At 44.3% G+C, this 12,660-nt stretch overlaps 2 protein-coding genes across 3 annotated transcripts; both read right to left on the bottom strand.

The window, feature by feature from the left end:
* Nucleotides 1–506: 506 nt before the first annotated feature.
* Nucleotides 507–1,847, bottom strand: LOC136354786 (uncharacterized). The gene has a single exon (XM_066306485.1). It carries the CDS (start codon nucleotides 1,701–1,703, stop codon nucleotides 558–560), a length of 1,146 nt encoding a protein of 381 aa, XP_066162582.1. The 5' UTR covers nucleotides 1,704–1,847; the 3' UTR covers nucleotides 507–557.
* On the bottom strand, nucleotides 1,820–6,894 carry LOC4352675 (uncharacterized). Of its 2 annotated transcripts, XR_001542346.3 has the most exons (3): nucleotides 3,473–6,894; nucleotides 2,622–2,805; nucleotides 1,820–2,328 (listed from the first exon to the last, which is right to left on the bottom strand). XR_001542346.3 is itself a non-coding variant. In XM_015765260.3 (2 exons), the coding sequence occupies exon 1, from the start codon at nucleotides 6,235–6,237 to the stop codon at nucleotides 3,511–3,513; it is 2,727 nt and encodes a 908-aa protein (XP_015620746.1). In that variant the 5' UTR covers nucleotides 6,238–6,894; the 3' UTR covers nucleotides 2,494–2,805; nucleotides 3,473–3,510. The 2 variants fall into 2 exon arrangements, 1 of the variants encoding a protein (XP_015620746.1); XM_015765260.3 differs by lacking the exon at nucleotides 1,820–2,328 and having other exon boundaries at nucleotides 2,494–2,805.
* Between the last annotated feature and the right edge of the window lie 5,766 nt (nucleotides 6,895–12,660).

The following is a 12,660-nucleotide window of genomic DNA, read 5'->3' as shown; positions in this document are numbered from 1 at the left end:
AGTAAAACTATTCGAATAGCCGTGCCCGCGGTTATGGGCAGTCGACCAGATTCACCGTGATTAGTCTCACCCCTAGTTAGCTAAGGAACTGGCGTAGTTCAGGTGGTTGGTTGGGCCTGTTGCAACGTGGTGTAGCGTTAGACAGTGACTGGTTAATACTGATTAATTACTACAACTCTTTTACTGCTTTCAACTACTGCTTTTAAATGCTAGCTTTATGCAAATGAGCCCTTTAGCCTCCCTTGGGTATATCCTGCATCATACCTCCTTTTTCGGTATGACTTGCTGAGTACAGTGGGTAGTACTCAGTTTTGCTCTCTTTTCCCCACACCAGAGTTGAAGTCCTTCTCAGTTGAAGATGTCTCAAAGAAGTTGGTTTCGTCGCTGCCGTCAAGGATGCCTGTGGAATGGAGTCGCCCGCTGTAGGAGTCAAGTCTTCAGGCTTATCTCGCTTTTATCTTTTTCGCTGCATTTATAATCTTTTATATTTTTGTAAGACGTGGATCTGTATGTCAACAATTGTCGTTTGTGTACCCTGGCTGGTCCTAGACAGGGGTTTAATACATATTCAGCTTAGAAATTCTGGTTCGTGAATTTCTGGGCGTGCCACAAGGCCCGCTCGCCCCCTGGTTGGGTGGAGCAGACGTGCCCGAGCCACCGCCTTTGCTGCTCCTGTTGCTTCCTTTGCCGCCTTTGCCGCGAGCGCCGCGACCGCTGTCTTTGCCACCAAGACCGCCCCCTTTGTTAGTGGGATGCCCGGAGGGTTGCTGGTAGGCGGGGCGGGAGGATGAGAAGCCGCCACCTGTGCCGGCGACGAGAGCTGTAGGGGGAGACAGGGTCAGGGACCCCATGGTAAGTTCCTCGAGGATGAGCTCATCGCAGGCCTCCAAGAAGGAAGGGAAGGGACGGCCACGTCGGAGATGGCGACCAACGGAGGCAAACCGCTCGTTCAATCCTCGGATGAGGTTGAGGACGAGGGAGCGGTCGCTGACTGGTTCACCAAGATCAGCGAGGTTGTAGGCAGTGGTCTTGAGAAGCTTGCAGTAGTCGGTGACAGAGAGGTCCCCTTGGACGAACGTACGGAGTTTGGCATCGAGGATGAGGGCCCGCGCCTCTCGGTTGCCGAGAAATTGGCTCTCGATGGCAAGCCAGATGGTGCGGGCAGTGACACCTTGGTCGCCGCGATGCCGGATGATGTCGAGGAGGTTGTCGGAGAGGGTGCCGTAGAGCCAAGAACGGACGACGCAGTCCATGCGCTCCCAGTCAGGCGAGTTCAGGGGACAATCGTCGTGAAGGACATGACCTTGAAGAGAATACTTGCCCAGCTTGAGCAGGAATTGCTCGCGCCACCGAGCGAAGTTGCCGGAGTTGACGTCGAGGATGACGTGGACAAGGCTGCGGATATTCTGGACGGCCACAGCTTGGGCGTGGAGGTTCAGAACAGCGGCAGCCTCCTGAAGAACCATGGCCGCGTGGACGGAAGGTCGAGAGCCATCGGAGAGGGAAGACGCGTCCTCTTCTGCGTCTTCCGGCGCAGCGGCGGCGCGCTCCAGGGCGGCGCGGACGCGCGCGGTAGCAGCGTCGCGCTCGATGGCCGCGGCAACGGCCTCAGCCTCGGCCTCCTCCGCGCGGGCGAGGGCGGCGCGGCGGGCTTCGGCTGCGGCGTCGTCGCCAGCTGCAGAGGGATGGAGGGAGCCGGCCATGGAGGGAAGAGAGGGGCGGCGCAGGGGCAGCACGCCGGAGGGGTGGCGCTAGGAGCAGCACACCAGGGATGCGGAAGAAGAATCGGGTGAGACCCGGACTCGTGATACCATGTAAGTGAGGAAGACTCTGTATTGTATTAGATTGAATCACAGTTTAGAGGAGATTACATTATATGGGTTCAAGGTGTGAACACAAGCTAGGAAGTCCCAGGCCTAATTAACACACACACTAAACAGCACAAGTGCCTAGGCTGGCGCATGGCTGCAGCCAGAGCCCAAGGCGCAGGTACAATAGTCTAGGAGACAAGTATAAGATCATCCACAATGGTAAAGTAAGTTGCTCTCTATAAAACATATACATCTCAGCAATAGACTAGATTAATAGTAAACCACCTCAATAGTATGTCTACATAGGTATCTATAGCTCTCTCATCCATTGCCTCGTTTTTCTCTATAGACTATCTCCAGATTAGTATATAGCTTTACTCTCTTTCTTCATTTAATCTGTTCCAAGTAGGAAAATATGTTGACATGGATTTCTTGTAGAGAGCCTATAGATAACCATTGCGGGTGCCCTAACTTGCTAACACAGAGATATGAGACGGCAACATTTTACCATTTGTACCTAAAAAGGGAAACTCGTGAAATCAACATTAAGCAATAAAATTTAACCAAGACACAAGAGTGCATGACCATATACTGTAGAAAGTTGTACTGGAAATTGACAAGATACAACACAGATAGGATTGTGATTTCCGATAAGTTGAAAATTTAATATTACAAAGGGAAGGAACCATAATATCGTTAACCTGGGCATTAAAACATATTTCACAATATCGAAGAATTCATGGTTTTAGTTTACAAGTCACAAGTGACTGGGAAGCCATCAAAAGTCATATACAAAGTAAGATGGGATACCTGGACTGCAAAATGCCACGCAACAAAAAAATCAGTACCAGTTTACTAATTTTGGTTCACTGGCACGAAGGAGCATCTATACAGGATATTCTCCACTTCTCCATGTGAAAATTTCCATCTCGGACAAGATAGCAAAAATGTGTGTTATGGACCAATGCCCCCAGTATAGGCAACGACTTCAGGACTACATCAAATGAATTAAGAATAGAGCACATAAGCATAAAATCGGATTCATAATGTTTCATCAGATCAAAGATAATGAAAACATTCAAATGTAATGTGATCCCAGAGAAAGAAACTTAAAATAATATTAGAAAACAAACAACAAAAAACTACACAATACTAAACTGAGTCAATACACGACAGTGGTCACAGGTTTTCAAATTCAACTGGATGACTAAACTCTTAAAGACAAAAACAGGCTGAACTGACTGAAACGAAATGCCAGAAAAATTGGACCATAAAATGTTCTACGTCATTCAGTTCTTAGTTCATGAACAGAAGAGAAGCATGTGCAACACTCATGGACTTTCAAGTATCTAAAAGTATAGTTGAAGCAAGAACTGCAAATGCGACAGTGTTAAGTGATGATATAAAAACTGCATGATGAACACATGCCTAACCAAGTGTATTACAAAGCACTCAAACTATTTCATTTCGAGTGAGGCAGTGAGCTGCTTTACAAACATTGTTCAGTGGAAAGAAGCTCTACTGGTGAGCTGCTGGTACATATTTGAGCAAACTCTACATGAAACAAAAAAGGTCACATGTCGAGGAACTAAGCAAAGAATAAACAAATCTGCTAAATCCACTACCAAATACTCCTCGAAGGCATAAAGGAGAAAAATCACCTTCCTCTCCTTTGCTGAATGCAAATTACAGATAAAGCTCAAGTTTGTCCCTCTGAGTGGTCAGCAGCAATGGTGAGGCGCTCACTTTCTAGAAATGAAGGATCCAGAAACTTGGCGACAAATGCCCACATATTGTACACGTCTTCAAAATTAGTAAGGAAGCCAAGGGAAGCAGTCACAACTTCAACTCTTATGGTCACCTTTTTACTGTCTTTGCGGCCGTTCTTATAGAAGGAAGCCTCAGGTATATCGAATGCTCCATTTAACTGTTTGTGGTTCAGGTCCACCTTTATATGACTGAGAAAACCAATGCCAAGAGATATGCCATTCTTCTCCGCAATCTTCTGGACAACTTCAGCATTAACAAAAGTGCCATCACTTTGCTTCACATTGAAAGCAACAGCAGCTCCCCTTTCGTACTTAATCTTTGGGCCATAAATGTGGACAAGGGGGTCTCCATCACCACCTTTTGAGCCTGGTAACCTCAGCTGCAACAGTGAAGTTACTAGCCAATTGATCAGGTATCTTAATCTAAGAGTAGTTCTGTTAAGCCCCATCATATCAACATGATCAATGTGCCTGCATATTATCTCCGGCTCTCTCCTGCCCCAGTCCTGAGCATTATCATACCCATCACTTACACAACCATCATCATCACGGAATGCATATCCAGAAGCTTCAGCAGCATCTGAGGCCCGGTGTAGTCTATCCGCAATAATATTTGCTTCAGTGCTGAATGAAACCCTACGGCCCATGCTTAAACCTGCATCAATCTCTTCAACACCGAAGAGCCGACCCCCAGCAAATCTGCTGTTTCCATCCCTCCCTCCCAAAAGCCGAAATTCCCCTTCAGTCTCCCTTCTTATCGCACTTTCTTTGTGATCCCCACCGCCATTCATAGCATGTTGACATACAACTTCTTCAACCTCTGGCTCCTCTTGAATTTCACTAACTTGCCTGAAGTGATTCCGCCGACCATTCTCATAGATTTCTTCTTCAGGGTCTTCCTTGAGGCAGTCCGCGTCATGTGAAACTGATAATACAGCTGCATCAAAAGATATCACCTGACCATCATAAAGAGGGCTTCTTGATATCCTGGATGTTAGGTTCGGTGACATCCTCTTGTTACTCTTTCTGCCAGCGAACCAAGAAGATGGTAATGGGGATCCAAGTTTCCCTTTCTTGAAATGACCACCCTTCTCCGACCCCAATGGGCTTTGGCCAACATCAACCCAGAAAGAATTCTCTGAAGAGCAATCTTCGCTGAAAGCCGGGCTCCTCATGACCTCACCAACTGAGATGCTCTCAGTTTCTTCAAAAATGGTGCTCGCCCCATCCCTGTCCGAGCTGCTGTCACGGCCAGGATCACTCTCAAATGCCTCTCTGACCTGAGCAGATGTGTACACACCTGAAAATGCTGGCAGCTGCGAACCATTACGGGCATCAGACGCTGGCTTCTCATCTTTGTGGACACCAGAATCATCTTCGAGACCATCCATTGCATCAAATCCATCAACAGAATCACTTAGATATTGCGGAAACACTGGAACAATCCTCACCATCCCAGAAGCATTACACCCATTCCTCCCCTGCAAGCTCCCAATAACTGATTTCTTAATCAGAAGGCAACCAAACCCAGTTGGGTCTGCACCGAAAACCCGGTAGAACGAGGTTATGATGAAATCCGGCCTGAACAGCGAGAGCCCCAGAGAATCCATGTCCTTGGGGCCCAGTGCGCCTGCATCAAGCATCACATGCCAGCCATTCTGCTGCGCCAGCGCCATCCACTGGTAGGAGTACTTGGCGCCGGTCACCCGAGATTGTGCAGGGAACACAAACAAACCAACCGCAGAATCCCGTCGCCGCCCTCTCCTCTTACCGACGATCTCCTTCCTCAGCTCCGTCGAGCAGAGCTTCAATGTCGGCCACCGGAACCACGCGGTGCGCGTCTTGGCACCCTTCGCCCGCGCGCTCTGCGCCATCCAGCTCACGGACTGGCTCTCGTGGTCGAACATGGTGAGCAGCCTCCGGTTGGTCTCGAACGGGTAGCACTCGGCGAGGAGCCGGAACGCCGAGCCCCGGCTCACGGTGAACACCAGCGCGTACTCGCTCGCCGGCACGTTCAGGTACTCGAGGATCCTCTCCTTGATGTCGTTCTCCACCGTGCCGGCCTCGGCGCCGCCGTAGAGCGCGTGGTTGCTGAGGTTGGCATTGAGCTCGGACAATGTGAAGGACGAGGAGGAGGAGTCCCAGCCGGAGTCGAAGAGGCCGAAACCACAGTAGTCGAGGCAGACCCTGCCGCCCGCGCCGCCGCCGGGGGCGGCGGCGTCGAGGTGGGAGTAGTGCTCGACGCGGAGGCGGTCGACGTCGGACGTGGTGGCGTAGTCCGGGTACATGGCGAGGAACCCGGCGATGGCGGCGGGGAGGAGCGGGATGTCGGAGGGCGAGCGGAACGGGCCGCCCGCCGCGGCGAGCGCGGTGGCGCGGAGGAAGTCGCGCTGCGCCCGGAGCCGCGCGAGCGAGCGGGAGCGCGACACGGCGGCGTCCGCGTCGGCGTCCGCGCCCGCGCCCGCGGCGTCCGGGGGCGGGCACAGCGAGCCGTCCTCCGACGCGGCGTCGAGCGCGTCGCGCAGCTGGCGGAGGAACGACGCCGGGTCGTCACCGCGGTGGCCATTGCTTCCGCCGCCGCCGCCGCGGCGGCGGTGGTTCTTGGCGAGGAGGACGGCGGCGCAGTGGGAGAGGGGCTTCCATAGGGAGAGATGCATAGGGAATCGAGCGACCTGAGAAATCGCAGCTTCTCCTTCTTCTTCGTGGCGATTTTGGATCAACGAGGCATCGAGGAGGAGAAAAAATGAGAGATTTTCGTGGAGAGATTTCAGAAAATTGGATCTTTGGAGAACTATGGATCAGAAAATGAGCATTTCTTGAATCAAGAACACTGGCAGAATGGCAATGGAGAAGTGGGGAGAAGAAATCTGAGAGGGTTTGTTTGGTGGTGGGGGTGAAATCAAATGGATTTGGAGGAAAAGATGGGGATTTTTGTGGTAAAAATTGGAGATTTTTGGTTTGAAGGAGTTTGGAGGGGGATGGAGGGTTTGAGTTGAGATGCAAGGAGGACAAGCCTTCACCTTTTCCTTTTGGACTTCTCTCCTCAGCTAAAAGTGAGGGGCTTTTGCTTTTGGCAGGATCAAGAACTCAAATTAAAGAAAAGAGCATCAAAGAGGAGGAAGCAAAAAAGAAAGAAATATGTAAATAAAAACTAAAGATTTGACTCTGTCTTTTCTGCTTTGCAGCAAGCAAGAAACAATGCTCCCCAACAAACCAGTGATGAACTGGCCTGGCTCTAGTCTCTCCAAATCTAGGGAAGAAGAAGAAGAAGAAGCTTAAGGTCAGATGCAGAACAAATCTCACACAGAGCCTCCCTCCTCTCACCAAACTCTTGCAAGTGTTTTGAATGCCCTCACTAAATGCATTTGCATCATGAGGGAGGGCTCTGCATTCATTTCCAAGAACTACTACTACTACTACTAGCAGCAAGCACCAACTTTTTTATTAGTTTTGGTTTTGTTCCTACACTTCACTTTGGAGCAAAGTACTGGCACTATTTTAGTGTGGCTCAGTGTGTGCCTGCTTTTTTAGTACTATCCACCAAGTAAAAACAAAGTGTTTGGTACTCTTATTATTGGCTTTTCCTATTATTTTTATTATTATTATATATTTTCTTTCTCCTCCATGGGGCTCACATTGGGCTGTAAAGTAGTGTTGCAAGAAAGTATTTGGGCATTGACTTTTTTCACCATTTAAATGCAGTGTTATTGGGTGCTTTTGGTCATGATTTTTCTATAGGGGTTAAAGCAAAAGTTTTATCTGAATGATTATCTTCTTGACTGATTTGTGGCCTTGGCTGTCTCTCTCTGCCCTCGTGCTCATAATAAGGAAATATTCTTTTTTTTTCCATAGCATTGTAGTAGTAGTAACTTTTGAAGAAAATAAAAACTCATTTTGTTATGTTTATTCTAATCCTCATAGGCCCCAGTAGAAATAAGTTATTTCAGTTACAGTTGCAAAATAATTAATGCTGATCAATACTGACATTTAATACGTGTACTGACCTTCTTAATGATAACTGTATGGCATTAACAGTTCGATAACAGTTTTGATATTCCTCTTCAATTTCCATATTTTTATATTCCAGTCCACCCAGTACCCATGCAGTGCATGATTTGCTATGGGCCTGTCTATGATTGTTGATCTAATCTTTTTTAAAAAGTAATCAAAGTTTTTTTATTAATCTCAGACAATTTATATTAAGTCGATACATCACACTAAGATACTTTCATCCTCTATATAACTAAGATGTACAGAGCCACAACAAACTCATACGCACTCTCAAAAGGATAAATCACAAAGGATAACAAGGATAATCAATCTTTTTAATAGAGTAAATTTCACAAACTACACGTTTTATGATTCAAGTTGCAGAAAACCACACACATTTTGACACTTGGCACTCAAGTACATATATTTTGGTAGTGTAGTTTTACAAAACCACACTATCAATAAATGGATTCGTCTATGAGATAACATGGTTGTTCCACCTAGGATAAAGACGTGGCATCCTATTAATTTCATGCGATGGCTGGTAATAGGATGTCACGTCCTTATCCTAGGTGTAACAACCACGTCATATCACAGATGCATCCATTCATTGATAGTGTGGTTTTGTGAAACCACACTACCAAAATATATGTACTTAAGCGCCAAGTATCAAAGTGTGTGGTTTTCTGCAACTTAGACCACAAAACGTGTACTCTTTTTAATATCTGATCATCAGTTAATCAGGTCCACATTATTGGTGATGCACAGAGAATCCAGGCGTCTAGTGTGCATGGATGGACAAGACAGGGTCAAATGGCCACATAAGCCTTGTGAAACTGTGAGCTGTCGCAGAAAAGCCTGAAACTTTATTTTTTTAGGAGTTGTATTTCCCTATCCATCCATGCTGCGCTGACTAGTGACCACTGTGAATGATGGCAACAGTTGTTGTGATCGGCCTCATCTGATCTGGTCTCACAACTCATCTTCTCCTGTCCATGCCATGGTGTAAAATTTCTTTGAAGTTGAGATTTCTACGCAGTGATCGTGGATATTCTGGTAAGAATTTTACCCTATTGAGTAAAAACAACCTCCCATCATTTACCGTTCAGCTCATAAACCGTAATCAAAATTTAAATTCTAAAGTTGATTTTAAGGGTTTTCTCTAGTAGTTTATTTTTCTATATTCTTTTTTAAAATTACTAAGAATATATATATATATATATATGTTTTATTTATAAATTATTTTTATGTTGTTATGGTTTATAATCAGTATAATCGAAACGATGACTGTGACTGTTATATGTAGGGTCTGTTCACTTTGATGCTAAAAAAAACCTTGCCAAATTTTGGCATTACCAAAATTTTGGTATAGTTGTCAAAATTTTAGCAGGGTTTCTTATATAGTTATCAAAATTTGGCAGCAAACTAAATATAGCCATTTTTTGATAACTTTACCAAAATTTGGTAAGGTTAAAAACAACATCAAAGTGAACAGGCCCGTATTTTTACTTCTTTAAGGATAAAAATGCCTATGTTCTAAATTTTTAAGTAATTTACATATAACTAGCCAAGAGCTCGTGCGTTATAACGAAAAAAATCATTTATAATTTTTAAGTTAATTAAGCACATATTTTGTCAAAGTAATAATTTTATGATTTTTCTTATTGAATAAGTAGGTGATTTTAAAATTTAAGATAAACCAGCAGTTAAACGGGAGATGACTCGTTGGAAGTTAATGTGATACCGTAGATTGTGTCCTAAATATCAGTGGTAGGGGTGGTGCAACAGAACGGACGCCACCCTATGTAGTACTCCCTCCGTCCCAAAAATATAGAAAAAATGCTTATATTTCGGAACGGATGTAGTAGTACTAAAGATTTAGTAGTAGCATCTTCATGAATGAATGAATGGTTTATAAAAATTGTGGAAGCAGACACATGGTTCTGAATGTATCTATCTGTAGAAGTACTCGATGGGTAGATATTGTTTTTCCAAGTATTTTGGTGGGGTAAGAGTTTAAGACCCCGAATGTTCTTTGCATCAGCTTTGAAATAAAATTCGTATTTTTCTTATGAGCTGCAGACCCCATTTTTGTCTAATTATTGTGGTGACAAAAGCAGGACCACTCACTACCAAGATGGGGCAGGACAAGGGACTAAAGATAAATACAGCCAAGGACAGCGTTGCCGTAACTCCAATTATTCATGCTTTTATATACTAGCTAGATTAAATGGGTTCATTTGCATCTTTGCCACTATGGTTCCGAGTAATTGTCAATTACCCTACTGTTATTGATTTCAATTGCAAGTTGGAAATGTGGCACACTCCATTTACGTGTCAATCGTAATTCAGAAATGTGCCATACTTCAGTTGCAACATCTATATTCTATAGTCAAGTAGTCAACCAAGCCCGGCTGTCTATTGGATAAAATTGCCCTTGAATCAGCTACATATATATATAGAGAGAGAAAGATCACAAGAAAAAAAATACTTTTACGAATATGCGCAAAGCGTGGATCTTTTGTATTAAAATCAGAAAATTACATGTTTCACAGAGACATATCAACTATGTACAGAGAAAAGGAAAAGGGACTTAGGCTCTATAGACAGTCAATTGCACGGTGCCTTTGTCACTGACATGTGGGTCCAAGAATCATCGGACCCACATGTTAGTGACAAAGTCACGTAACTTCGACTGCAAAGGATTCTGATCTCACTCATGCCTCCCACCAGAACGCGGCATTCATTGCTGCTAGCTTCAGCCACTTCTCGTATGGTCTTTGTAAGCGCCGTTGAATGTGTGATTGTTATGTTCGTTATAGATTGGCTATGCAATCAGGATATATAATATTCTCTTCTTTCATTTATATATGAAGTTCATTCCTTCTATTTATATGTGAAGTTGGTTATTTCAAAACATCGGAAGTAGGGGATGGAAAAAGAGAAATGCAAAGTAAATACGCTCAGTGACATGTCCTAATAAAAACGCTCAGTGACAAACGACATTAATCGACTGGAGTTCCAGCTTGTAACAATTGGATAGAAATAGACCAAAATCAACCAAATACACAAGCAAGAGAGCAATATCTGTTTTTTAATGGTAATCTGTCAAAAGAATTTGCAGTGGCAATTATATAAGTGTGCCAATTAAATTTGTACCACAAAGAGATAAAGCTAAATAGATCAGGATAGACATCATCTGATCACTCGATGAGAAGACAAGACTCCCTAAGTCAGCTCACACGGTGCCATGGGCACAGATCTCATTTCCAGATACCCATGTAAAAAACTGTCCCTAGCAATTCAGATTAAGATTCCATTCCCTCCCCTAGTACAAGATTAGCACCAAATTATATTCCAAATTGCCTCTACTCAATAACCTAATCATTGACAAATTGATCTGTAAACACACACCAATTATATCACCATGATCCAAACTCTGAACCCACCATGCTGAACAACATCTGCACAACCAATTTTGTAAGTAGTAAGCTGGAAAGCTCCAAGGAAAACCTACCCATCTTTTTTTAATGATACCTTTTTTTTAATTAGTAGCTAAGCTAGCATTAGTTGCTCCCTAAACTTGTACTAGATCATGTTTTTCTATTGCCCCCCACTTGCAAAGTTGCAAAGAAGACATGGGCAAGCAAAGCCACATAACACGTCAAAACAAAGTTGCAAAGATGAACTAGCAGGGAACCCTAGCTTGGGGCAATAACCCTCTTGTCCTTTCCCATGTCACACAGCTCATCGCACAATGTCTCTCCAAACACCAAAAAGAGAGAGCTTTTTTTTGTAGTTTGGGTTGAAGAGAGAGCATGTCCGGAGAAGAGGCTGGATTTGGGGTGTTTTCTTCCCCTCTATGCTGCTGGCTCTTTAATTGCAGAGCCCTTGTACATGTACAAAAACCTCTGTTTATGTGTAAAGAAATGATTTTCCTTTTGCAGCTGACAACAACTTTACTCAATGGGAGTTGCAACTTTCAGAAGCATAGTATCTCTGATTCAGTCTGCCTGCTTGTTGCTAGTAGTTGCTAGTTGCTACTTACAAGGTTGTATTTGATTGGTGATCTCTGAATATTCTGAATACTTCTGATCCAATCGACTACTGATTCTTTTCTAAACATTGTACAGTAAACCTCTGTAGTATAGTAAAAAATGATTCTTTTGCTGCTAACAACTACTTACTCAATGGGCAGAAGCATAGCATTTCTCACTCACATTCTGCTTGCTTGCGACTTACTACAAGGTTGTGTTTTGATTGGCGATTTCTGAATGTTCTGAATACTTGCGACCTAATGGACTTCCAAATTATTTTTTCAGAGGTGTACAGTGAAACCGTACTAATCTGCAGTTACAATATCATTTCACTCTTTGACCACGCCTAGTTGTACCACTAAACCAGTCTGCTAATCTGTTCCCTTAATTTTTATTTTTGTTGCCTTGTGTTTGCTCATAGTCCGTGTCCACTCCACCATTGCCATCGATCTCCTCTTTGTTTACTGCAAGGCTCGTTACTTGTCGTCTTGGAGAGGCAAAAAAAAATTTCATCAGATTCTTCAGCTTTGCTTGAATGCCTCGAGGTGTGGAGATGGCGTGAGCGTTTGGTTGCAAGCGTTGAAGAAATGTGAGGTTAGAGGAGGTAGAGAGTAGATTAGGTTTGAAACCTGTTTGTTTACTGATGTTGCCATGTGGTGTAATGTGCAGCAGTAATTTTAGTCTCCCAATGCTTTGCAAAGTTGCAATGGCCTGAATGGTTGGTTGGTCAGAAAAAAACTTGACTGGAAAGCATCTTTTACTAGAATTTAGGGCAGTAGTTCATGTACTAAATCTCATACTTATGTCAGAGGAAAGTGAGATGGCTTTCTGAGCTCTTTTCTGATAATTGTTCTTGTTTTACCATGAGTAGCATGTATTTCTCTTTTTTTAGCACCATTGCAGGTTTGTTTTAATCACTGTCACATCTATAGTGGTATGTTGAGCAGAAACCAGACTGCAGAAAGAGAGAGTTTTCAGCATGTACTCACTCAAATCTTGCTCTTTACTGCTAGAGCCTGAAGATAAGCACCCTCCGTCAATCACATGGTTATC

This window comes from Oryza sativa, chromosome 12 (genome assembly GCF_034140825.1).
Source record: "Oryza sativa Japonica Group chromosome 12, ASM3414082v1".
NCBI classification, from domain to species: Eukaryota; Viridiplantae; Streptophyta; class Magnoliopsida; order Poales; family Poaceae; genus Oryza; species Oryza sativa.
Note: the sequence above shows the minus strand (reverse complement) of the source record. Positions and strands in the feature narration are given on the sequence as shown.

What these genes read in the sequence shown, in the direction of transcription:
- LOC4352675 (XM_015765260.3), bottom strand. Translation starts at nt 6,237, where the DNA reads ATGCATCTCTCCCTATGGAAGCCCCTCTCCCACTGCGCCGCCGTCCTC.
- LOC136354786 (XM_066306485.1), bottom strand. Translation starts at nt 1,703, where the DNA reads ATGGCCGGCTCCCTCCATCCCTCTGCAGCTGGCGACGACGCCGCAGCC.